This window comes from Prionailurus viverrinus, chromosome B1, assembly GCF_022837055.1.
Source record: "Prionailurus viverrinus isolate Anna chromosome B1, UM_Priviv_1.0, whole genome shotgun sequence".
Lineage (NCBI taxonomy): Eukaryota > Metazoa > Chordata > Mammalia > Carnivora > Felidae > Prionailurus > Prionailurus viverrinus.
This window is the reverse complement of record NC_062564.1, coordinates 64,849,837-64,876,687: the sequence shown is the minus strand read 5'-3', so window position 1 is coordinate 64,876,687 and position 26,851 is coordinate 64,849,837. Positions and strand designations below refer to the sequence as shown.

Below are 26,851 nucleotides of genomic sequence, written 5' to 3'. Positions count from 1 at the left end.
CATATTAAATCCTCTCTGAATAATGAAGCATGGCCCCTGCCCTGGAGATGCTTAGAGGCTCACAAGTGGGGCAGGCATGAAAAAAAAAAAAATTCGATTTGTTATGCTAGCCCCTTGTGGTGTACACATTTACATAGTTCTAGGGCGAGATTAAAATTTGCACCTGCCATATGATTTCACTTCTGTGTGGAATCTAAAACACAACAAGCAAAACAAGCTGAAAACAGAAAATAGACTCTAGACTCATAGATACAGAGAACTGTGGTTGCCAGAGGGGAGGAGGTGGGAGAAAGGTGAAAGTTATAAGTAAATCATGGGGTGAAAAGTACAGCATAGGGAACACAACCAGATTGTAACAGCTCAGTGTGGTGACAGATGGTGACCACACTCAACTACGGTGAGCATTTTGTAATGTATACAGTTGTCCAATCTCTATGTCGTACACCTGAAACTAATATTGTATATCAGCTATATACTTCATTAAGAAAAATACTCTGCACCTACTGTCTCTCTAATAGTATAAATTGTGTTTTCCTGGTCTGTATTTTTGTGTTTTGTTTTCAACACACAAACAGTATACTGAAACATTTTTCTAGAATATGTAAAGATAAGGCAGGAGGACGTTGTTCCCCCAAATTAGAGTTAGTAATGGGTGATTGAGTGTGTTAAAGTTTCGAGTACCAAGTCTTTGATTTTTTTTTTTTTTTTTTTTTTTTTTTTTTGTCATTAAAGGCAACAGAGAGAGAAGAGAGAGAGCTATCTGGGGCACCAGGCTTATTTAATCTAAAAGAACAACCATTAAAAACACATGAAGGATTTTTTTTTTTCCCTTTCAGTATTGTTATTACAGTTCAAAGAATTTTGCTGTTTTACATTCAACCTCAGTTCGGGTTGAAGAAGGACAATTTGTTCCTCTTCCAATATTTTTGAAGGTTTTCGAAATGGATTTAAAATATTTTGACTTTTAAATTTTGCAGTTTTTTCAGACATTAAAAGTAAATTCAGGCTCAGCACTCACAGTCCCAATGCCAAAGGGAGATTACAATAATAACAACTCATACAGATGCCCACACTACCTACAAATGTGTACTTTGGGAAGTCAGGCTTTAAATACAATCTGAACATAAGTACAGATGGTACCCTTTGCAAAAGTCACTATAGTTTCCATCTGAAATTATCCAAGTTAGGTAGGAACTGTCCCACTGGCAAGTGGGTCTGTAGGAAGTCATGGATATGGTTTCCTGATGAATATCTTGCTGCCTAATTCAGAAGCTCTGAACACCAAAGATAAAAGTCATCTCATTTCCACTTGCTTTTAAGAAACTGAAAATAATTTTTAAAAGTATACAGTAGAAAGCTGACCTGACCCTGGACCATGTATACATATATATATATATATATATATATATATATATATATATGGCCTTTGATTATCATTCAGTATTTTCTTTTGGAAATCTGAGGGACCTGAGTGATAATTCATTTGGGAGACTCTGGCCTGAAATCCTGCATCCACCCAGAACTGAGGTGGGGGGCAGGCATTTTGAAGAAAAGTTCTACAAGAAACATGAAAGGTAGGCAAGTGTGAGCATGGGGTATGAGGCACTCACACTTCATCATTCCTTCTACAACGTTGACTGGGCAACTTTCCAGGTCCCTGACACAGTGCTCAGCCCCAGGGATATATGCTGGAGAGCGATCTGTCCTTCCCTGAGCTCAGAGTCTATTGGTGCCAGGAGACTTACAATTAAATGAGCAATTACAATAGTATGTGGTAAGTTTCCTGGTACAGCAGAGCTTCTCATCATGTCTGCAAATACCATGACATAGGGGATAATTAAATCTAAACCTCTGGGGATAAAACTCAGGCTTTGTAGGGTATAGAAACTCCACAGGTAATTCAAATATGCAATCAAAATGGAGTAAGTGGGTTAAGTGCAGGATGCTAGGTAAGCACGTTTCTCAATGCTTGGCATCAGAATCACCTGTTGGCTTCTTAAGCACAGCCCTACTGAGCTCTGTCCTCAGAATTTCCATAGGTCCATAGGTCTGGGGTGCAGAGAGGCCAAGAATTTGCATTTCTAACAACTGCCCAGGTGCTGTTAATGCTATCAGTCCCAGGAACCATTTTGAGAACCACTATGGTAGTAACAATTGTTCTAGCTCAGGTTGCTGAACCAGGTGTCCCAGAGGAAGTGATATTTAAGGCAACCTGCAAAGGCTGAGTGGGAGTTGAGCAGTGTGAGAACACAGAACAGTGTTTGAATGTGTGGTGGACAGAAGCTGGAGGAAGGTTTCATGTAGAGGGAAAAGCTGAGCAAAGGTCTAGAGCCCCATTTGTGGGGCTGAACGAATGTTCAGAAAAATTGGCTACAACCAGGTCATGGTGGGGGCAGGGAAGGGGGCAATTTAGTCACATTAAAGAGTTTGGGATATATTTTAAGAGTAATGGCTAAGTAGGGATAGGATGTGATCAGATGTGTGTTTTGTAAATTTGCAAAGAATACCTTACTGGGCATGGATTAAAGGTGGGCAGAACTGGAGAAGGGCTAGTAAAGATGCTGTTGCAGTGTTCAAGTAAAAGGATAGTTTGCACAAGGATGAGGGCAGTCAGGAAAGAGAGACAGGGACAGATTCCAGAGACCAATGAGGCAGAATAATAGGATTTGGTGATTGACTGAAGGCAGAAGTTGGGGAGATGGAGAGGAGAAATGACAGTCCAAATGGATTTGGTAACAGGTGTTAGCAGTAATGCCTTTCCCACAGGTGTTAGGGTGGACAGTGGTAGTAGATTAAAAGTTTGGACACATTGAGTTTGGGGTGCTTGGAAGACCTTTAAATGGAGACGTTCAGGAGGTCGATGCCTGATCTGGAGTGCAGTACGAGCTGGAGATAAATTTGGAGCTTGGTTCTCAGCATAGCAATGACAACTGAAGACATAAAGGTATCCAGGAGCACTGGCGAATGAGCAGGCAGAGTGAGATAAATGGAAGGAAGCTTGGGGCCAAGGGTTTCTTGGGTTCCGGAGACTTTGGTTGGCTGAAGTTGAGATAGTCCTGTTCATTGTAGGAGAAATGATCACTGTTCACTCACTTGTCTCAGAAGTGGGATTGAGTAAATGAATGTAAGGGAGAGGTTCTAGACTGTCTGTATATGGGTGACACAAGATTGCTTCTTCTCATTTTGTCCAGGACAGGTGCTCATAATCTTCCTTCCCTCTCATGTGGCCAGAGAACAGGAGGAGCCCTGCTGGTATCATGGTGACCGCTGGGAGAAGGCAGGGCTACACTGGGGCCGATCTATGATTCTCAAACATTGAACTCTAAATCAGACATCTACAACTACTTATCCCTGGCTGTCAGGGCTGCCCTTGATCGCTAGGAAAACATTTGAGTCTGAAGATCTTATACCGGGGTGTGCTAAGGTGAGGGTGGTGGTGGGGTGCCTCGCTGTTGTTCTATACATACATGACTGCTGTGTATGGCACACTTTCTGTTACTTAGCTTGGGCCCATACCTGTAAGTATAGGGGGCGTGGGTTAAAAAAAAAAAAAAAAAAGTCCTATCCTCAGGAAACTTATTCCAGGGATGTAACAGGCATTTTTTTAAAAATCCAGTATCTCAGGAGTAATGCATAATGTAGTTGTAAGCAGTCTAGTCTGGTATACACTGTAAATATCACTGTCATATGGAACTGAAACACAAACACAACCTGCCCCGACCCGTTTTCCTAGCCACCACATCGCCGCGCAGCAGGCGGGTCCTCACAGTCCCTTCCTCCCCAGCCGCTTCTCCAGCGCCCAGAGCTCGCGCTGGTGCTCCCTGCTGCCACCGAGCGGGCAAGCGTGAGAATGGCACATTGCTCCTGCTGTTACGAACTCAAAGAAAGGCAGAAATAACAGAACTTTTCCTTTTAATATTCTTTTCCTTCTTCTTTCTTTCCCTCACTTGCTCTCTCTAACTTCCTGTCACCTTTTTATTTCTTTCAGTTTCTTTCTTTGAGGGAAGCAATAGGCATTTTTGAGAATACTACAAACTTACAGTGTTATCATCTGAACAATTTCTCTTTTTAAATTCACCAGTGGCTTAATATTGTGTGTTTGTTTGTTTGTTTTTTTCAAGGGTTGATGGTGGGAGTGGTTCTGGGAATATTTCTCATTGTTTTACCAGCTATGATTTATGCCATATGCAGAAACTGGTAGAGCCTGATGAGAAATGGAGCTGAGTACATTCAGAAGTGAAAATAAACAGTCTATTTTTTATTCTGCTTTAAATGACCTATCTTTTTCAGATCCTAGAATCTGCCTTAATGATTTTTTAAACAGCTTTCTTTGTAGGCTTGACACCACCCTTCACAATTAAACTCAGTATGGCTAAAATTTCAAACCATAGTGCTAATCTACTCCTATCAAATTATATGGTACTAATTAATAAGGTATAACACATTTCTCTAGTAGAGTATTGTCTTATTCATGGTTTAAAAGAAGCAATGACCGGGGCACCTGGGTGGCGCAGTCGGTTAAGCGTCCGACTTCAGCCAGGTCACGATCTCGCGGCCCGTGAGTTCGGGCCCCGTGTCAGGCTCTGGGCTGATGGCTCAGAGCCTGGAGCCTGCTTCCGATTCTGTGTCTCCCTCTCTCTCTGCCCCTCCCCCGTTCATGCTCTGTCTCTCTCTGTCCCAAAAATAAATAAACGTTCAAAAAAAAAAAAAAAAAAAAAGAAGCAATGACTATAGTGAATTAAACTAAATGAAAAAACTTCCACTTTCACAACTGTTTGCTTTTTCACATCAGGCAGAACATGATTTAAAAAAATTTTTTTTAAATGTTTATTCATTTTTGAGAGAGAGAGTACAAGCAGGGATGGGGCAGAGAGAGAGGGAGACACAGAATCTGAAGCAGGCTCCAGGATCTGAGCTGTCAGCAGAGTCCGATGTGGGGCTTGAACTCACAAGCCATGAATGAGTTCATGACCTGAGCTGAAGTCAGACACTTAACAACTGAGCCACCCAGGCTCCCTAGGCAGAACAGGATTCTTAATCAGTTCCTGAAAAGCCTGAAGTGATGCATGACATCTATATATTTCTCTCTACCAATGTTTATATGGACTTGATAAATTTCATACCTCAGCGTGGGACCCTAGGCATTCAATCAGAGTATTTATAACATAACTGGAGATGACTTAATTGCCAGTACTGGTTTTTGCTAGCTTATCACACATGAAGACCTAACAGGGGAAATAGCTTCCCTACCCACCTCTGATGTCATCAGAGAAACCAATAGGAGGAAAAAAGAAAAGAGACATGCTCTTACCATTATCATTGCCTTGCTTGATTTCTTCCGCTGTCCGATCTATTAATACATACAAAGACCAAACCACACAGGTGATCGCGATTACGTGGAATGTGACAGAGCAGAATATTTTCCTCCTTTCGCTGGTGGTCATCTGTAGTTTCTCCCACTGCAATTGTAAATGAATCACTTACAATACTGAATTTCTGACTAGGAAACTTGGCCCCCCATTTATATGCCAGACATTGACCATGAATAGAGGAGAAACATAAGATATCTGCAATTTCAGATGACACGACAACATTCGAATACATCTTTGTGTTGGGAAAGATACGAGATTATAACCCCTGGAGTTATATATAACTTAAATATATATTAAAATGAAAACAAATATTTTCCTAAACAAATTAAATGAAGTAATTTCTGTTTTGCTGGCCTGAAGTTTTCTTGTCTATAACACGGATGGGATAGTTTTACGGCTGTACAATTTTTGGAAAACATTTCCTTCAGGTTTCTGCATATCTCCCTCCTTTGTGGTACTAGATTATAAGTAGTAATAAGTAATCTCTTCTCAGATTAACACATAACCGGATATAGTGTTGCATTCTTGAACGTATGTACATTAACAGGTACTTGAACGGCTGAATGGTATCTGTGAAAGTCAACATCTGTTCACAGCCCTTTTCCGAGAGAACACATTTTATCATCTGGGCAATGGGAGAGAATCCGAGGAAGGCCCTTCAAACACAATCTTGATTTTCTGCTACCACTACCGTCAAAATCACTGGCCCTTAGGCACACTCCTCAGGAAGTTGAGGGCTGATCCCTCTTGGGGGAGGAAGAGGACCACAATTTTTACTGTAGTAAGTTCAGGTTTGTATGAGGAAACATGTCCATTATTTACTTTGGAGAAACAGACTCAAAATTTTAATGCCTTGACGGTTACAGTATGACTTCATTTTTGTGTTAGGAATTGTGCCTTTATTTTTCGCTGCACCATTTCTAAAGGGAAATCAAATCGCTGTGATTTTTGTCACATCGATGTGCCAAACTTTGAAGAATCCGTGATTTCTTTTCCCCATTCTTATTATGCTCTTGCTAAAGCAAACTCTTTAGAACTTCAGAAGACCCCCATTCCTTTCCCACCCATCCCCACGTCCTCAGTTGAAAACAAGAGGGCATATGTTCATGCTCCGTAAGTCCTGACTCTGCCACCAGCTTTGAGACAGAGGTAAAGTTGCTTAACCTCTCTAAGCCAATCGCCTCATCTCTGTAAGATATAGATTGTGGCAGAGACTGTAACAGAGAGGTATGGGGAGAGGAACCTTCTTTTCTTCCTTTATTAACAGACTAATTCTGTGAGCGTTGGCATTGTGCCCAGCTAAAAGCTGCCTTCCAACCTTCCCTGACAGAGGTGGACAATGGCTGGTTTCCATCAATGACATGAGATGACTATCTACTGGGATATTGAGTTCTTGTCTTCCTGGCACAGGAACTTCCCCTTCTTCCTTTCCTTCAGTTTTTCTTCTTTGCTACCTGGAATTCATAATTAACGGTAGGAGTCCCAACAGCTCCTTGCAAGCTCCAGGGAAAGTCTTGAGAATTGGAGAGACCTCAGCCTGATGAGCAATAGCTTCTCTCTGGATGCCCACTTTATATGCAGGGAAAATAAAGCCCTGTCTGATTAAGCCACTGTTTCTCAGGACTCTGCTACTTGCTGTCAAATGCAACCCCTGATAGAAGAGTTAAATTGATATTTCCTAACGTGCCTTCCATTCTGACGATTAAGATCCTATAATTTCATTTGTAAGAAAGCACAATACTTAACATCTGGTCATGATGCGCCAGAAAGCTTTGTAAACACTTTAGAGAAATAAATGTTATATTTCCAAACACCATCCATTCCTCTCCTACTGGCTAGTCATCACACAGTTTTCCTTATAAAGGGTCTGTTAGAACCAATGAAAAATTCACACTTCATCTTGTACTTTCTTTTTTGATTAAACTGTATTTTATATATTATATCAAACAAATAATGGAGAAATCTTGGTAATGCGGCTATGGGAGAACCAGATGCTTCAGTCTAGGCTCTACGTGTAATTAATCAACACTGAACTGAGAAGGTTTTCATATGTGTATCTTGGCTTTTATCTAAAGTTCATACCATCTCTGTGAAAGACTGATGTTTAAAAATCTGTTTTGTCATTGATTTATTGTCACGTTAATCTGAATAACCTGTCTCATTGTAAAACAGAATATTATCATTTGGCAATAGCATTTCGTGATTTAAGGACCGTTGTGAATTATCTTTATATCCAGTATGACCAAATAAAAACTGCCGGGTGGTGCAGAAAGGCAGCTTTACACGTTCACATTTCCTAAATGTTCCAAGCGGATGAAAACATGTTCAGTAACAAAATATCCCTACCAAATCAACCGTCACTTGTAAAACTGGCTTAAAAAAGAACCTTAAGAATTGTGTCTTCTTAAGTCTAAGGAGCATTTTGATGAGGTGGCTGAGAACACATTCTTCAAATTTAATGAGCCTCAAATAAAAAAAAATATGAGTGGGGCTGACAAGGATGGACCAACTCATTTGTAAAGATTCCTTCTGGTTCCAGACAATAGAAGGTCTGAAGTTGTCACTTCCTAATCTCAGTAGCATTTTAAGGAGAAGTGAAGTGTAAAGGGACCATCAAACTTCCCTGCTTTCCTTTATAAATTCTTACAGGGACTATTCTGGAATTCATGAGACATCACAATGCAATACCACAGTGGTAAATTGGTAAATGCAATTGGTGAATGCAATACCACAGTGCCCTCTTTCTAATAATTACATTATTGCACACAATATTCAGCACTGAGCATTAACAGAAATCAGTGTATTTTGTAAAATGTTCACCCGTATTCTTCTGTTTTCAGGTTTATATATAAAGTTTGAATACATTTTGTAAGGCTTTACAATGAGGAACGGACTGAAAGGCAAGGATAGAAATCTTTTAACAAAGCTGTTATGAGGGGCACCTGGGTGGCTCAGTGGGTTGAGTGGCCGACTTTGGCCCAGGTCATGATCTCACGGTTTGTGAGTTCAAATTCTGCATGGGACTCCCTGCTGTCAGTGCAGGGCCCCCTTCGGATCCTCTGTCCACCCCCGCCCCTCCCTGCACATGATCTGTCTCTCTCAAAAATAAACATTAAAAAAAAAAAAAAACAAAACCAAAGTTATCATGAAAGGGCTCTAACTTAATATTTGGGATGCTGAAATTGAATATCAGTTCATAAAATATTCTGTTACAGGAAAGCAATAATCTGTAGGAATGCACACAGCATTTTCACCTCCCTCCCCCCCCATCCACTTGTACAAAATAATGTGTGTTGATGCCCATCAGACCCCAGTCCGATGTTTACCACCAGGACCTCTCTGAAGGGGGATATCAGAGAGGAGAGCTGCCTGCCCCCCCCCCCCCCCATCAGTGTGGCCCCTGCTCAGCAGCAGTGTGGTGTCAGCATCACTTGGGTGTTTGTTTGGGATGTAAATTCTCATGCACCCCTTCTGAGACGTCTCTGCGTTGGCCTTGCCCAAAGGCACACAGAAAATACTAACGTCTGGCCTGTCATTGATGACACACAGCTCTTTGCCAGGGGAACAACCTCACCTTTGTCTTATTACCAGCAGGGAAAGCAGTCACTGCCATTCCTCTCTAGATTATTCGGGCCTGAGTCACATATCCATCTACAAATCCCTCAGTTTTAAGACGACACATGTCTCTCCAAGGAGACTCAAGGAAGCTGGTGGAAATAAGTCAGCAGCTCCCTTTCCCTTCCTTGAGGGACAAGGGGCAGTGATACACCACAGCACACCGTCCAGCTGTCTATGACTCTTTGCACCGCCAACCCCCCTGTCCACCCCCCATCAGTCGCTCAGTCCTCTTTTACACTTCCAAAATGAGGGATAAGCTAATGTTGGCAAAACCAGTGTGGCAAAATCTTAGCACCTCCTACGTGGGTGGTCTTGGACCTTGCTGTCTTTGGATCTCTAGGTCTTCGGTACCTGCTTCATTGCTCTTGGCCTTTAGTCCCTTATGGAAACCCCTCAACAATGGAAAGAATTGAGCAGAACTCTGTTATTCACTTCAAATCATACAACTAGATTTTTTTCTGAGGACTTCTGAATTGGAGTATAAATTGATGCATTTATACTCACATTGTTTCTGTGAAATGTTCCATTTGTGCTGGCTGAATCAAACTGTGAAGGTTTTCTAGTTTAAGTCACTTGTATTCTTATTCTGTCCTAACACATAAATTAAAAAATACCATCCAATAAGAATGCTTTTGTAAATCTTTGTATCAGAGAAGAATAGAGGACGCTTATTTGCACACTATCAAAATACACGGGCTAAGGAATGCTTTACTAAATCCATTTCTTTTTCTTCCTTGACATAGTTTCCACTACATTTTCTGATTTTCTTAACAGCCATTGAAACTGGATTATCAGCAAAGCTACAGAATGATGGAGCAAATAACTACCACCAGGTGGCGCCAGGCCCAAACTGTACTAGTACCGAGAACAGTGCCTTCCAGCCCACTGGTAAAGCCAGATCTAGGAGCTCCCAGCCAGCCAGCTGAGCAAGCTCTTCCTGGATATTTCAACAACCCCGCATAAATGCAAAACCACACTTAACTGTAACTCCCTGTCAGAGCACTTAAAATTTTCCGAACCGACTTACATAGTAGAGTTTTACTTCATGTGAGTAAAAATAATATCCGGGGCGTCTAAAGTTTATTACATTATCTATATGCTTTAGTAAGATATATTGTGCCAGAGATAGTAAGTAAACGTTCTGAGGCTTATAATATTGGTGAAGTTTCTAGAGGGTCCACTGGTATGGGGCTGTGGTTCCTTCTTTTTTTTTTCTTTTTAAATTGAAGAATAGTTGACCCACAATGTTAGGTTAGTTCCAAGTGTGCGACGTAGTGATTAACAAGTCCATATGGTACCGTACGCTCACCACAAGTGTAGCTACCATCTGTCACCATACAACACAATTATGACGCCATTGACTATATGCCCTATGCTGTACTTTTTATTCCTGTGACTTAGTCATTCCATAACTAAAAGCCTGTACATTCTACTCCCCTTCACCTATTTGCCCATCCCCTACCTTCTCCCTGGCGACCCTCTTCCCTCTTCTCTGTATTTATGAATCTGTTTCCTGGGGCAGTGGTTCTTTTCTTTTTTTTCTTTTCTTTTTTTTTTAATGTTTATTATTTATTTTGAGAAGAGAGAGAGTGCAAGTGGAGAAGAGGCAGAGAGAGGGAGAGAATCCCAAGCAAGCTCTTCACTGTCAACTCAGAGCAGAGCCTGATGCAGGGCTCTAACCCAACCGTGAGATCATGACCTGAGCCTAAATCAAGAGTGGCATGCTTAATCAACTCAGCCATCCAGGCGCCCCTGGGGCAGTGGTTCTTAAAGAGTGTTCCCCAGAAGCAGCATCAACTTGGTTCTTGTTTAGTGTTCAACTAAACATGGAGGCCGTGGGGCTGAGATGGCTTTAATGCCAACACAGCCTACCTAAGCAAACCAAAATCTAAGCCTATAAATGCCTGAACGTTCGGAAATGGAAACCTAAGGATAAACCAATCACAGTCAACTAGGCTTTGAGCTACAGCCAATCAAATTATTTCCGTTCTTCCTTCCCGCCCTTTCTCTGTATAGTCTCTCCGCTGGATCCTGTGGGTAAAGAGCTCCTAACACTTCTGGTTTTGTACTGCCGGATTCAAACTGAGTTTTGCTCACATAAACTCTTACAAATTTTAATATGCCTGAATTGAGTTTTAACACTAGAAATGCAATATTTTGTGCCTAACACCAGACTTACTGAATCAGAAGCTCTGGAGGTGGGGTCCTACAACCATGTTTTAACTAGCTCTCAGGTGATTCTGATGCAAGGTAGACTTTGAGCACCACCTGTCTAATGACACTTGGCAGAGTTGTATGGTGACCTCAATGATGCCTACACTAGAAGTAGCACTTGTCACTCCCTGTCATAAACTGATTAGTAGTTCAGGGAAGGAAAATCAACAAACCAGGTTGGTTACTTGGCTGTGATATAAGTATTTCAGGTTGAATGAAAAAAATCACAACATCAGTGAATCTGTTTGAAATAAAATAAAATCATTTGTCATTAGCTCATTAATTACTAAACAAACCATTTTGCTTTTTATTTTAATTTTCAAATTAGTGTTTAGGTACATGAAAACATATTCAAACTAATAAAATGAAAACATATTAAAACTAATTTCATTAGTTATAATTCAAATACTTTGGGAGAGAACCAAACAAAAGACTCTTTACATCTATAAGGCCTAACTCTTGAGAACTTAATTAATTCCCAAATTCACAGACATGCCTTGGTAAATAATTTCTTTCTTAAAAATGGATTGGAGAACCCTGGAGGAAAACTGTGACCTCTTCAGGCTTTTATTTATTTATTTTTTAAATGTTTACTTATTTACTTTTGAGAGAGAAACAGTCAAAGAGAAAGAGAGAGAGAGGGAGAGGGAGAGAGAATCCCAAGCAGGCTCTACACTGTCATTGTAGAGCCTGACATGGGGCTCAATCCCACAAACCATGACATCATGACCTGAGCCAAAATCAAGAGCCAGACTCTTAACCGACTGAACCACTTCTTCAGGCTTTTGGTGATATTTACCACAAACCTGATGAAAGGTAGGAAACAAGAAATCCAGGTTGAGATGTGGAGGGTGGGTAGTTAAGCTCACTGATTAGTTAAAGTGCTTATTATCTGACACAAGTCAGAAAGTGTACAATTCAAGCTGGTACATGATTCAAACTGTGTACATAGATCTCCTGGCTTTCTTAGTGGGAGCCCAGATCTCAAATGTTATATCCAGAAATTCTCTGTGTGACTGCTATAATCTGAAATCAGCCTCCCCACTCGTCACCCAGTTCTCTCTTCCACTTTTGGTCCACTGATACTAATTATTTAACATCTTTCATGCAAGGTCCAATGTGAAGGGGCATTCTATACTTTTGACTGAATGCAGCTCCTTTGTTTCTCTTGACAACAGGACAGAAGGAGATGGTCTTGCACTGCAAGAAGGGTTAGGATCTATATCCAAAAAAATTGCGAGCGCAAATAGTGAGGTATGGGCCGTGTGTCAGATGAACCTTCAAATCTCCACTCGAAATATACAGCATGAACAGCTACCTTCTGGGGGTCATTTGAGCATGTGGTGATTTAAAGTTGGGGAAAACAGTCATAGATACCCAGCTTAGGTAAAAATAATGCTGCAAGTAATTGGCCAGTCTTACTGAGACACGGTTTACACATTTTCCCACAAAGAGGAGGAACACTTGGGAACCTGGAATCAACGGCTACATCCTGCTACTGCTCGGTCGGTCTCCTTCGGCATTTAGAGTTACTAACTAATGGGCACTACCTGAACATGGAGGGAAGTAAGAATAAAAATTGTTCAGTTCTGGGAATCTTTTATAATTAGAAGTAGTTTTCAGACTTGGCTGTGTAACAGAATCCCCTGGGGAGCTAGCTCCCAATATGCATACCCAGGCCTGGCTGAATCCAACACTGAGGAATGAGCTGTGCAATTTCACAATGTACTCTGTGTCTTCGATTCAAGGTGTACTTGTTAAAAATGAGGGCTCTGGGTTCAAATCCTGACTCTACCACTAAATGCTGTGTGATCGTGGGTGAGTTATTTCAATTTTCTGTCTTTCCATTTCCTTACCTATAAATCGTGATAAGAATAGTACCTACTTTACAGGGTCAAGTTGAAGTGAGTTAACGCACATAAGTGCAGAGCAGTTCCATGTACTTAAAAAGAATTCAATAAAGTTAGTGGCTACCCTAGCTTGGAACTTGCAGCACTGTATCCAATTAAACTTCAATTGTCTTTATCTTCTAGAGTGATGCTTCTTGTTGATAGCTGATCACCGAAGGATGAAGGAAGGATGAGCTGGGGTTTGTTCATACACAATTAAGGCAGCCAAAGCCACCCATCTCCATCTATTTTCCAAGTTCAAATAGATTTTTTTTCTGAATACTGAGTCTCATAGCAGGGAAATACAGTCTGTTTTTGTTAACTATTTGTACAAAGAAGGGCAAGTGGGTAATTTACTCTGCATAAACTATGTAGAATCATATAAAAGGCTGCACGATGAGAGCTTCTTTTCTGTTAGGATTGGAAAAAATATATCACAGGTTGCAATATATGTGCCCGTACGTTTTCATTCTTTTTTGTTTGGAAATTCAATTCAAAATGTTATGTTAAGACTTCCCAAAGAAATACTATTTTGGGTGACAGTTTTTATAAAAGGTTGGAGAGACTCAAACATCCCAAATAAAAAAGCATTAATGTGGGTGTGTGGATTATAATGATGTCTTTCTTGAGGAATGGAGAAGATGAAAGCCAGCCTGATAGGAAACATCCAGAAACCCACCCCAGGGCTGCCATTCTTTCTTAGTGGTTGCACAACCCAAGAAGTTACCTGAGAATGGATAAGTGAAAGAAATAGCTCATTCTCCTCCAAAAGTAATTAACTTGAATTTATACACAATTACTCTTAATATTTATTTTCAAAACAAATTTTTTTGAGCCAACTGCTCTATAGTACTTTAAAGAAGAGTTCATATTACTTTGCAGTATTTACAGTAGTACTCAGAAACAGCCCAGTTGAATAGAAATGTAGAGATGTTATATCAGGGCAGATCTAACTTATAACAAAAATCTAAGCATCACTGAAATACCATTTTAAAGTTCTAGGAAAAGGTGCACTTATTTATGCAATAGTAAGAAAAAAATTGTATGAATATGCTTATCACATTAGCTTATGATGTGAGTAATAAGTTACTAAGAATCATGCTGATGCAGAGAAAGGTGTCAATTACCTGATAAGAAATGGTCGAAATGCAAAGACACTAGTAGAATCAGAGGCTAAGAGAACACAGAAGATGTTGGAAAGAGCCAGGCTGGGGGCAGGGGGGGGGGTGTGGGAAACAGGGAGAATTAGGGGCCGCATGGGGGGCAGGTGATGAGGAGCATAAAGTGACAGGCCAAACAGGCAAGAAGCCACATGCTCAGAGATGCTTTGGAATGAAGTGAATGAGAACACAGACTCTGGGGTCAGGCCAACCTGGACTAGAGTCCCAGGCAGGAAGTCTCAACTCTCTGATGTTGACTCTGATGTTGGGCAAGTAACCCACCTCCTCAAGCTCCAGTTACCTCACTGGTAAAATTGGGATGATCTACTATGTCTTATATAGGGTATTTGTTAGAATTATACATGGGAACATCCATAATAGTTAGCATTTAATTAACCCTCAAGTAAACCAGGGGTCCTTAACTGGTTTGTAAAACCAAGTTCCATATGGTTCTTAGGCCCATCGTGGGTTCACAAATATTAATTTTTGAATTCCTTGAAATGTAATAAACTCAGTTCTCCTTAGCCCCCACCACTCTCTGGTTTACACCTTGCTTACTTTACTCATTTATATTACCTGCTTGGTCCAACAGAATTTGTGATCCTTGAGGTTTTAGCCTCAATAAACAAGGTTTTTCAGAGATAGAAACCATGGGGTGAAAAACATATAATACTCTCTGAAAAGACCTGTGGATCTTAGGTGTGACTCAAGGGGTCTCAAGGACCACTAGGTACTAAAAGATGCTCAGAAGGAGCAATCTGGAAGACCCAAGTTATTGTACTGATGCGCTGGAAGACGTTTATGGAAACTGCTATGTGAGAGTATCAATAATACAGGTATAAATAGTCTAAACATTTGTGGTCAGTAGATACAAAGTTACAAAAATATATGGGGGCACCTGGGTGGCTCAGCTGGTTAAGAGTCCGACCGACTCTTGGTTTCTATCTCACGGTTTCTGGGACTGAGCCCTGTATGGGGCTCTGTACTGACAGCACAGGAGCCTGCTTGGGAATCTCTCTCTCCCTCTCTATGCCCCTCCTCCACTCACTCTCTCTTTCTTTCTCAAAACAAATAAATAAGAACTTAAAAAATTGTAAAAGCCTATTAGCTATCTTAAATTCAGTCAAACTTACCAGGATTAAAATTCTTTTTGTAAACTGTGTGTATATTACATACTAAATATATATACATAAATATGAATTTGATGCTTAGTAAACATGTTTTCTTATAAACGCTCTCCCAAGCTCCCATTGTTTCCATTCAAGAAATTCATAAGCAATGAGATTTCCTTAGATTTGAGCAAAGTGTTTTTAAGTATAAGAAAAAAAAATTACTGAGTACAATCATCCACTAGAGGGTGCAATGATGTCACAAATGAAGATGAGAGGGAAAAAAGAAAGAACTGGACAGCTAGGTCTGTCTAGAGGGGAGATGTGCTAGGAGGTACTCTGGCAGATCCGCATCAGAATTGACATGGTAATAGTTAAAATGGTAAATTCTGAGGCTCTGTCCCAGATCTGTATGAGGATCTAGAAACCTGCATTCTCAATAAACATTCCCAACTGATTTTTATGTATGCTGAAATTTGAGGATTACTTTTCTGAGGAAATAAAAATTTAGGGAAATATTTTAGGGAGAAAGTGTAATTTCTAATATTTTTCCACAAGGGTGAAAATATATCTACCTCCCTACCAACCCCCTCAACCCCCCCCACCACCCGCCAAAAAAAATTTCACCCTAATCTGGGCTGATTAGTATTGTCATGTAAGAACACAAATTACTTAGAGACTTAAGAGATGCACATAAATAAAATTTATTTTAAAATATTCAACCAGTACTTGGTTGTCTGTCTTTTCTTGAGTTCATGGTGAAAAATACCATATCATACATTCTGGAAGAGAGATCAGTGTATTACCACTTCAGGCATGCTGAGCTGTCAGAAAATCTACGGTGCTGTGTCCGTGGGGATATTTCATTATGGGATGTGACTTCATAAAGAAAACAGAATAACTGGATCACATTCCATAAAATGGCATATTCCTTCTTCTCTACAGATTTAAGACCTTGCGTAGGACTCCTGGAATTGCCACTGCCCTCTGTGATGTTCTTCCCCAGAAGAAATAAACATGCCTCAGAAATATACATTCCTCATGTTTATTTCATTTGTAAGTATCGCCTTTCCTCCATGTGCATGTGGGTCTTCATAGGCCATTGCTTGCTGGCTCTTTGTACCTAAAATGATCATAGCCTTGCAGTTTAGAAGAAAGTACCTATGTACTAAGCAGAATCATAGAGACTGGGAGTATTAGAAGACCCAATTTTAAAAGACCAAAATTTAACCCCTCCCTTTCTACATGGAAAAACGGAGGCCCAGAGAACTGAACTGATTTGCCCAGAGCAATACAGTAGGTTATATGTAGATTTTTTAAAACTCTATTGAGTAGTAGATTTTTTCATTCAGGAGGAGCTAATTACTGAAGCCTCACAATGTGTCAGATATTTTCTAGGTGCAAGAGAACACAACCTAAATTCCTGCTTTCTTAGACTTTACATTAGCATCATAATTGTGGAGCTTTGTGTATTAGAACAGGGAACTGTATTTGCCCATCAGACTTTGATTTCATAAATGCTTCTTTCTCTCAACTGTCTTGTACGTATGTGTGAATGTATATAGTTATCTTTCCAAAATATTCCTTCGGGTGGCAGCAAAGAAAAAAGCGAGTTTTCTCTGTGGCGTCTCTATTGTACAAAGTGTCAATTCTACTGACAGCTCATTGTCAATACTTATTTTTAGGAGTCAAAAAAAATTTCTTCATCCTATTTCTAGCCTGCTTTAATAGTAGTGTCACATCTGAACACTGTATATAATGTTTTTATCATTGTAGCTGGTGTTTTTACTCTCATATAAAAATTTGAAATAAATTTGAAAAATAAATCTCTTCTACTCCAGCTTAAATGGCAGCCAATGACCTTTACTCTATTGATTCACATTTTAGATATAATAACACAAAGATAACCAAATAAAAATTAGTTTTAGCAGCGTTTTGACATCCAGCATAATTAGTTGACTCAATATATTACTTTTAAGTTTGTTTTGCATTTTAGAGACTGAGCCTTTGCTAAGAGTGTTGTCCTAAAACTGAAGCCTTTTCATTAAAGAGCCAAGTTCCTTGGGATTTCTAGGGGTATATTAATTTTGTAAATTGTATGTAAAATGCTACATTTACTTTTTCTGGGGAGAGGTCCATATCCTTTCATTGAATTCTCAGAGAGGTCTGAGACACTTTGCAGATTGAGGGCCTTTGCTTTAAGCTGCCTTTCCCTTTAATTGATTTAATAGTAACATATCCGCTTCTTACAAAATAAGGAAGCACTGGACCAGGGAAGGGTGGGAGGTACATATAATCTCTACAGGCTGGAAATGAAACTTATGGTTCGGGGACGTGACATGTTTGGAAAACAACCACAACTGGCCAGTTTCCTCATTTATGGTACTTAGAATAATTCCAAATCTCAAATGCTGATTCTCAGCCTACTGGTAGCTCCTTCTTGTTTGCAGGGGAATGTTCAACTGCATTCCTGAATTTTGCAGTATAGGAAAGGCAACCGTGTCCCGTCCTACCACACTCAACTCTTGTGTTCTTCCATTTAAGAAGTTGCTTTGAACCAAGGAAAGTTTCTGGGTGGCCAAAAATTTTATGTCCTTTTAGAGGACACCGAAAACAACTTGTTCTGGACCTCCAGGTGCCCTTGCTGAGAAGTCTGTTTCAAGCAATGTATCCCTCATATCTGGTTGCTCTTTGTGTGGAATTTGTTGAGACACAAGTGATACTTGTTCACATTCTAGCATAGATTCCATTTTTCTTCCTAGCTTTTAAGACTCAGAAGTGAATATGAGAGGAATTCTTATTTAAAAGTTCTTATTTAATAGTTTATCTCCTCTCCCCCCGCCCCGTCTCTTTGGAAATCTAATAAAAATGGGTTGGCCTGCTTCCTTCTCCATGTCCTTAATTCCCAGTCATTAAAATTCTGATAAGACATCATTTTTCAGCAGATTCAGTTGTCCATTTCTCTAGTGCTACTGAATCCCTGCAAAGGGGCAGGAATATGGTAAGCCAATGGTAAGCCAATCTAATATTATTCTAATAATTTGTTCTTATAAAAACCAAGAGGTGAAGTTCAGTTATCCACATTGAAAATGGAGTAGGAATGTTTAATATTCCCATTTAAACATCCCCTTTCTATTAAAGATCATAAAATGCTTTCAATGCTTGAGCTGAGCATGATAAGAAGGAGAAAGAGAATAAGGTGAATTATGTGAAAATTTACACAGTTCTGCGGGATGCAGATTTGCTTGAGGAAACTGCAAAGACTCAGAGCGTGAGCAAGAGGTTAAAAGGTAAGAGGTGAGGTGGGAAGAGTGGGCAGGACCGGATGGTGAAGAGCCTTGAGTATCAACCCAAAGGCAGGGAAAATGGGGCCTGAGATTGACAGACATTCATGTGTGGGGAAAAGTAGATGTCCTTCCCAGATTTCCTTCTCAGAATTTGTTCAAAGTAAATTTCTGTATGATTAGTTGGAGTGAAAATCAAGACCACAAGGAACACAGATGTGGGCTGATCTCTTTGAGTGAGACAGTTTGTCTATCCTGAGGAAAGGAGAAGATGGAGGGGTTGAGAGTGTTGTGGGGTAGCTTACAGAAGGCAGAAGCCCCTGGGCTTCATGGTGGGATTGCTCTCCTGCTACTGAGCTCACCAAATGGTGAGGTAAGTGAATTTGGGGACAAAATCCACAAAGTGACTCATCTTGGAAATCAGATTTATATGAACAGAAGTGGGACAGTCTATATGGACAGAGTATGTAGAAACAGAAAGTAGGCTGCAGGCACTTCCAGAAAGCAGGTACAAGATGTGGATGGTCCCAGGCCATGGATTTGAGGTATGGGCCAAGTTTAAGCAATCTCCAAGGACTAAGATAGAAAGGCTTTTAGAGTTTAGGGATACCAGGGTTTTTAAAAGGTCATTCTTATAGCTGTATGGAAGATAAGGTGGAGACAGAGAGTGATTAACTAGTAGTTTCTGCTACTAGTTTTTCCCTCCAGGAGAGGGAAAGAAGTGATGTCTTGACAGTGGGTCTTATTAAATATAACTTCTACTTTGGAGAACATTGATTCCCTCATGCATAAATTCTCAACTTCCTGTCTTTAGACTAAATCCTCATTTATAAACTGCATCACACCCTTCCTACTTCCTCTCCTCTTATCTAAGAGGACAAAGCATCCCTCTGCAGTCTAAATTAGTCACTTTCCATGACCCTTGACGATAGGTCTCATCTACAAGCCACTCTAGCAGGGGAGAACTTGGAGACTGGGTCTAACAGAGGACTACTTCGGGACACATGGTTCAAGAGACTGCAGAGTCTGAGTCACCTCACAAAGACCATCCATCCTGAACTTAAAAGACTCTGTCTGCACTTGTGCTCTGGCCATTCTATCACTGGAGCCCAGGAGGACAGGATTTTGTCTCCATGCACTGATCCCCCCATTGGCTACCAAAAAGGAGTGCCGCTTTCTGGGCCACAGTACTTTTCTCCTATCTGCATAGCAGGTACACACACTCCCTTTTACAGTGTTCCAGAACATTTGCACGTAGAGGGGCTAGAACCTTAAGTACAATGCTGAGTAAGAGTTCTATTTTTAAATAAAAGGGAGACATTATGCTAACACACTTCAATAAAAACAGTTTTTAAAAGGTAACGATATATCATGAATGTCACTGTATTTCATTTTTAATGGCTGTATATATGCTATCAAATAGCAACTGAAGTCTCTTTTAGCATCTCACTAATAGAAATTTTGGTTGTTTTGGTTATTTTTTGCCTATCCCAAAGTCATACAGATTTTCTCGTATGTTTTCTCCTGGAAGTATTATTGTTTTAGGTTTTACATTTGTTTGTTCACTGTTATAGCTAATACTGTGCCAAGAATTCATGTAGCAAAATATTGTGCACACCCATGATTACTTCATTAATGTAAATCTTTAGAAATAAAACTTAATGGAGACATCGTATTACATATTTAAGACTTCTGGTATGTGTCAAATTTGCTCTCTGGGAAAATTATTCCACTCTGAGCATGTTTGAAATGCCAATTTAACAGGATAAAATTGATACTAGATTGTTGTTGAAATGTTAATAGTTTAGATTGCTGTGTGTGTGTGTGTGTGTGTGTGCGTGTGTACTGATCATTTGCTTTTCCCCATATTTTTTTCCTCTTGGTTGCTTATTTTTGTTTTTTTTTTTTTTTTAATATTTAAGAACCTTATACATTTATCTCCAGTTAAACAACAACAACAACAACAACAACAACAACAACACAGTCTCTGGTTCTCTGCTCCACCAAAAGCCATTTACTTACTGCTTCACAGGCAACATTTTAGAATGCATATTCTACCTTTCTCTGAATGTCAACCCTTTCTTACTTTCTGTAGATTCTTCAACCCTCTGAAATCCAGCTGTCACAAATGTGGCCACCCTGAAATGGTTCCTGCTAAAAATTACTGATGACCTCCTAATTTTACGTTTACTCAAAAGTCTTGTCTGTAGCACTCGACACTGCACTGCCGACTCTTTCAATTTCTTTTAAGCCTTAGGTTTCAAGAGTGTCACTCTTCACTGGTCTCTTGCCCCTTTCTGGCTGGTGCTGTTGAGCATGTCTGCTGGTTTCTCTTTTCCACTTGGCCCTACATCTGGGTCCTAGGGCTCCATCTTCCTCCACATTCTCATCATACCTCACTCCTCACTGATTCATCTGAGTCTGGGGCTTCCACGACCACAGATATCCTGATGATGTCCACCCACATTTCCCTCCGAGTCCAGATTCAACCTCTCTCAGACTCACCTCCTTTACTTCGCTGGCTCACAAGCATCTCAAACTCATGTGTTCTGACTGTACTTCTTATATTATTTCCCCAGATTTGTTCATCTGCATGTATATTCTTCCTTAGTTAATAATTAAAACCTTCACCTAATCAGTGGAGGCAGAAAGCTGAGAACCATCACGGGTTATTTCCTACACCTCATTTCTCATCTTCAGCTCTGGCAGTTGTTCAGTAACTACACCCTATTAAGTTCCTTCCTCTCTGTCCCCTCAGCTACTGCTTTAATTAAGTCCATATTGTTTTCTAGCTTGCATGTTGTGCCTGGCTCAACTACATGGGCAATTCATTCTCCACACATTGCTGCAAAGCAATCTTTCAAAAGTCCAAATATATCAATTCATTAATACCGTTACCGTCCTTCCTATGTCCTTCTTTAGCGAAGCATTGGATATAATCTGGCACTTGCTTCTGTTTAACTTCATCTATTATCTGTCTTAACAATAATATTAGTAGCCTTACATTATTAATTTTCAAAACCTCTCAATGATGGGCATCCTATTATTACTTCCATTGTAGATGAGGATGGGAGGTTGAGAAACTTGCCTATGGTCATCCTTCTTTCTGGCAAAGCCAGCTATTTTCAATTTGTGAACTACTCATCCTGTGTGAATTTAAATGCACTGTTTTCTCGCATGTCTTCAAATGTTTACGTCTCATTGGGAGACATCTAGTTACTACTCATAACCAATTTCAACTCCCTCTCTACCTGGGAAGCATTTTCTAACTTTGCAGGCAGATGCGATCATTCCCTACTTTGACCTATAGAGACAGTGTAGAATAGTGCTTAATACCTGACTTAGGGGCGCCTGGGTGGCGCAGTCGGTTAAGCGTCCGACTTCAGCCAGGTCACGATCTCGCGGTCCGTGAGTTCGAGCCCGGCGTCAGGCTCTGGGCTGATGGCTCAGAGCCTGGAGCCTGTTTCTGATTCTGTGTCTCCCTCTCTCTCTGCCCCTCCCCCGTTCATGCTCTGTCTCTCTCTGTCCCAAAAATAAATAAACGTTGAAAAAAAAAATTAAATAAAAAAAATCTGACTTAGGCATAACATTGATTTAAGACTGAATCCCAGCTCCACTGGGTAAAAACAGACACCTTAGACAGTTTATTTAACTTCTCTAAGCCTGAGTTTTTTCCCTTGTGACATTATGATAAGAATACCTATTTCATGTTTCTTGGGGGAGTTAAATGAGGCTGGGTACACAACAAAGCATGCAGCACAGTGCCTAACACCAGCAAGCAACCAGGAAATGCTGGCTGATTATTATGGTCATTAGCAAAATGCATCTTAGAGTATAATTACTGTAAATGATATACACCTTTACCAAATTTACTTAATGGCAGCACAAGAGGAAAATTTCCCTAGGACCTCAGTGATCTGATAATCTATGTATTTGCTAAAATATTTACATTTGTATAAAATATTTATATCTGTATAAATTATTTAATTACCACACTTCCTTCTTTGTTTTGGATGCTAATCCATTTGGAAGCAAATTATTCTTCCTGTCTAACTAGCACACAGGACCCGTGGTATGCATCTTCCTTATGTTTGTCTTAGGATTTTATTTCACTCGCTTCTTTTTCCTACAACCTCCTTAACCATTGGCTTCACTTTTTGGCATGTATTTCTGTAAGTAGGCTCAAATCCTTTGTGCATTGTGATGGAGTGCTAATAATTTTTGAAGGATATAACAGGAGAGGGCTGAGCTAAGTAACCTAAAAGGCTTTGTAGACTGACTGACGTTTGAATGCCTGACCTGTCAAATCACAATAATGGAAAGAAAATAATGCCAGTTCCTCAATAGTGGATATGATAATTTGTACTATTTTATATGGATAAAATTCTTTAGCTTGTTGAAATAAGAATGGCAGCTGAAAGGTGCCAAAGTAGGTTTTATCTAATAAACGTGCAACGTGAAAATGCTCTGAGCCATTAAGACCCACATAGAAACTTCATTTAAAGCCACATACTTGTGTTCTCAAACCTTTGGGAATCATGAAATGAAACATGGCTACCTTTTATGCAATCAACTTTTGAACAAAAATATAAGGGGCAGGAAGTCTTATAAATATTTGAAAGACTAACTAGAAAGCCAGACCAACAGTACTGGATGAGTCACTAAGAATTACTTCTGATCACTACGTAAGTTAAATGTAGCCTGTGAGTTGTATTGCCAAGCGTAGGTTAAAAATAAAGTCTTCAAATTTTCAAACCTCAGAAAGAATCTTAACCTAACCCAATTTTTTTGTTAATAGTGAACTAGGAAAAGGGGTAAAATGATTCCTACTATCCTTTCATTGGGATTTTTAAAAAATGTTTATTCATTTTGAGAGACAGAGAACGAGCGGGGAGTGGGGGGCAGGTAGGTGGGAGCAGGCAGAGAGAGAGGGAGACACTGAATTCGAAGCAGGTTCCAGGCTCTGAGCTGTCAGCACAGAGCTGGATGCAGGGCTGTGACTCACAAACCATGAGATTCTGACCTGAGCCAAAGTCGGATGCGTAACCAAATGAGCCACCCAGGCACCCCAATTGGGATTTTCTTTTAAACCAACCACTCAAACAGCCCAGATATCTGAGGGAACACTTTCCGCCTGATGTCAGTCTCTGAGTTCCAGCATGATGCTAACCCAGGTTCTCAGAGAATAGTGGAGTCATATCAATAACATGGAAGAACTCTCAAAACTGGTCTTTGTCTCTTAAAAAAGGAGAAAATATACAACAGGTGGGTGATAGTAATTCCAAAAAGTACTTCGTCTTTTAAGTGATTTAATTTCACAAACCATGAAAAAGCTGTTGATTGCAATCAATTTACATAGAAATTAGTCAAAATATGTCAACATTGTTACTAGAGCTTCAAAAAATGTAACTGCTTGTAGGAAACAACCTCACATCTCCTGGAAATGGGGAGATAGGACATAAATGCTACAGAATTATTTTAACTTCAATGCCTTAGTACACACATTATCCCTCAAGTCAAATTATTCTACTGTAATGACACGATATCTTATAAAAAAAAAAGTAATAGCTTTGTGCATACAGGGGATGTTTGACCCTGTATATTCTAAGAGATGATTGTGATTTAAGGTTTGCAACATGGAAATGGTTTTCTAGAGGGGAGAAAACATGAAGTGGGTTGCCTTGACAACATGGGTTAGTTGCATCAAGAAATCCATGGCAATGCAGGACCTTCTGGTATTTCAAGATTGCAAACTATCTACCAAGTTATGTTAAAAGAAAACTAATCTCACGGTAAGGCAGTGTTACCTGACCTATGAAATACTAGTTCTCACTCTTTATCATGAACCTTGTTAGGAAACAGATGAAACATCCAAGTGGACAAGACATTCAGTCAGGAAAGCAGGCAAAAAAGCAGCAAGTGCAAGGTTTTATTTAAGAGTCTGCTCCCCTCTCCCCTAGACCCCGCCACATGCTAACAGGAGCCCAGGAATTCCTGCATATTCTCTGAAAGTCCATTCTACTAAGCGGAATGTATCTTGCCCTGATTCCCTAGCAGTCTCCCACAAAGCCTCTCTAGGAGGAGTATCACCTGCCATATTGCATGTTCTTAAGTAATGAACATAATAAGGATTAACAACAAAGCTACTTATTAGTTGAATAGAAAACAAAACCTGCTAACATGTATGCCCTTAGTCCAATTATCTTGGCAGGACTGAGGAGAGATTTATCTGTAAATCATCAAGCCTCCAAGACAAAGCCTGTTTCAAAAACCTATGTTATTGAACAAGCTTGTTTCCTTCCCCCAGCAAGCACTGCTTTGTGGCACTGTTCTAAGTACACAATTTCGATACTCTGCTTCTAAAAAAAATCACCATAAAGCAATTTTGAATGGGGAGTTTGGATTTTCCTTTCATAAATGATTTTTTCTAAGGTAAGCAGAACTATGGTTTTCGTTGGCTTAACGTGCAGTAGGATTTCGTTTTCAGCACAGTCTCATGCTGTGATTCATGTGATAGTGCTAGAGATGGGCTGAGTGAAAGAGACATACTGCGTGGCTGGGCTGACCTTCCCTTTTGTGCTGCCTAGCTTTAAAGATCATGGAAGGGAAGCGGGACCTGAGAGACACATATTAGGAGCAGAGGAACTGCCTCTGTAATAACAAAGTTGAGAAGCACTAGCCCAAGCACCCACAAAAGCTCGGAGAGTAAAAATGGGTAGACGGAGACAGCTCCAAACAATGCAAGGCCAAGGTAACCTAGGGAAGTACACCACTGAATATGAAGGCTAAGAACAAAGAAAGGCTTTGCTCCAAGTTGCATTTATTTTTTTCTCCAGGCTAATAGGCAGCCTAATAGATAAACCCATCACCTGCATTAAAGGCCTGTGTTACTCATGAGGCTCTATATCTCTTGGAGGCAAAGCCCGACACTCCAAACCTATGAATAATTAAAAGGATGGCAAAGGATGAATGGACACTTTGCTTTTTATGAGCATGTTTAGAAGTGACAACACTACCGGCATAGCATCAACAATGGCTCAGTGACTAGATAGCTAGAAAAATGGGCACATTATTTGGGAAGTGTGCCAAAGAAGTAGTCATGGACAGCTTCTTATTTAATCCTAAACATCAAGCTTTCTCAATCAAGGTAAGAATGTCAGGGCACCTGGGTGGCTGAGTTGGTTAAACCTCTGACCCTTGATTTCGGCTCAGGTCATAATCTCACGTCCTGAGATGGAGCCCTGAGTCCGGCTCTGTGCTGACATCGTGGAGCCTGCTTGGGATGCTCTCTCTCACCCTCTGCCCCTCTCCCACTCACAAACTCTCTCAAAATAAATAAACATTAAAAAAGATAAGAATATCAAGAATTCAAGCACGTACCAAGCTATTACTTGCCTTCTTAGCCAAGTCCTTTAACCTTATCAATTGATACACTTTCCATGCAAACATTCATTGGACCACAGGAAAACAGGAATTTATCCAAGAAGACAGAACTCATCTTTCTCCAGTGACTTCAGTTCTCATAATAAGTGACCCATTTGATCTTTGGTTTACTTACTGTGACCACACATAAGTCAGTCTCACATGGGAGCTATTTGGGTGACATATGTGAGTCTATCTTGTGGTCACGTTGAAGAAAATCCCTCTGTTTTAGAGAAGAAAACTAGATATATCTAAATAAAACCTATAGTTGGTGAAAAGCAACAAGGATGACGCAGAAGGAAATCTTCCATTTTGGTCCTTATTTTACACAAATGTGTAATTTTGAGTAAGACGGTTAACAGTCTTTGGGTCTCGTGTTTCTTTTCCTTGTAAAATAAAATGTTAGGGGCACCTGGATTGTTTAGTTGGTTGAGCGTCTGACTTCGTCTCAGGCCATGATCTCACAGTTTGTGAATTCAAGCCCCACATCAGGCTCACTGCTGCCAGCGCAGAGCCCGCTTCTGATCCTCTGTCCCCCCCTCTCTGCCCCTCTTCCCACTCACACTCTCTCTCAAAAAAATAAATAAACATAAAAAAGAATGTTAGGTCTGCTGGTTTCCAATCTTATGTAGAGGCCAAAGGTTTTTCAGTTTCAGAAGCTATCAGAGGTCAAAGGGGAATGAAAAATAGGAAGGCTTCTGGGTCCCCCTCTTTTTACTTTTCTCACTGGTCTAATCAGAGTATTTCGGCTTTTACCTCTTTTGCTATTTACTCTTTTATTTA

At 40.2% G+C, this 26,851-nt stretch overlaps 1 protein-coding gene across 4 annotated transcripts in view; it reads right to left on the bottom strand.

The window, feature by feature from the left end:
- The window catches only part of MARCHF1 (membrane associated ring-CH-type finger 1), a 321,802-nt gene that overhangs the window by 11,186 nt on the left and 283,765 nt on the right, over window positions 1-26,851 (bottom strand). For all 4 annotated transcript variants that reach the window (XM_047855323.1, XM_047855326.1, XM_047855324.1 and 1 more), the window contains one exon: window positions 5,312-5,459. In XM_047855323.1, the coding sequence (XP_047711279.1) occupies window positions 5,312-5,459 (148 nt within the window). The remainder of the gene's footprint in view (window positions 1-5,311; window positions 5,460-26,851) is intronic.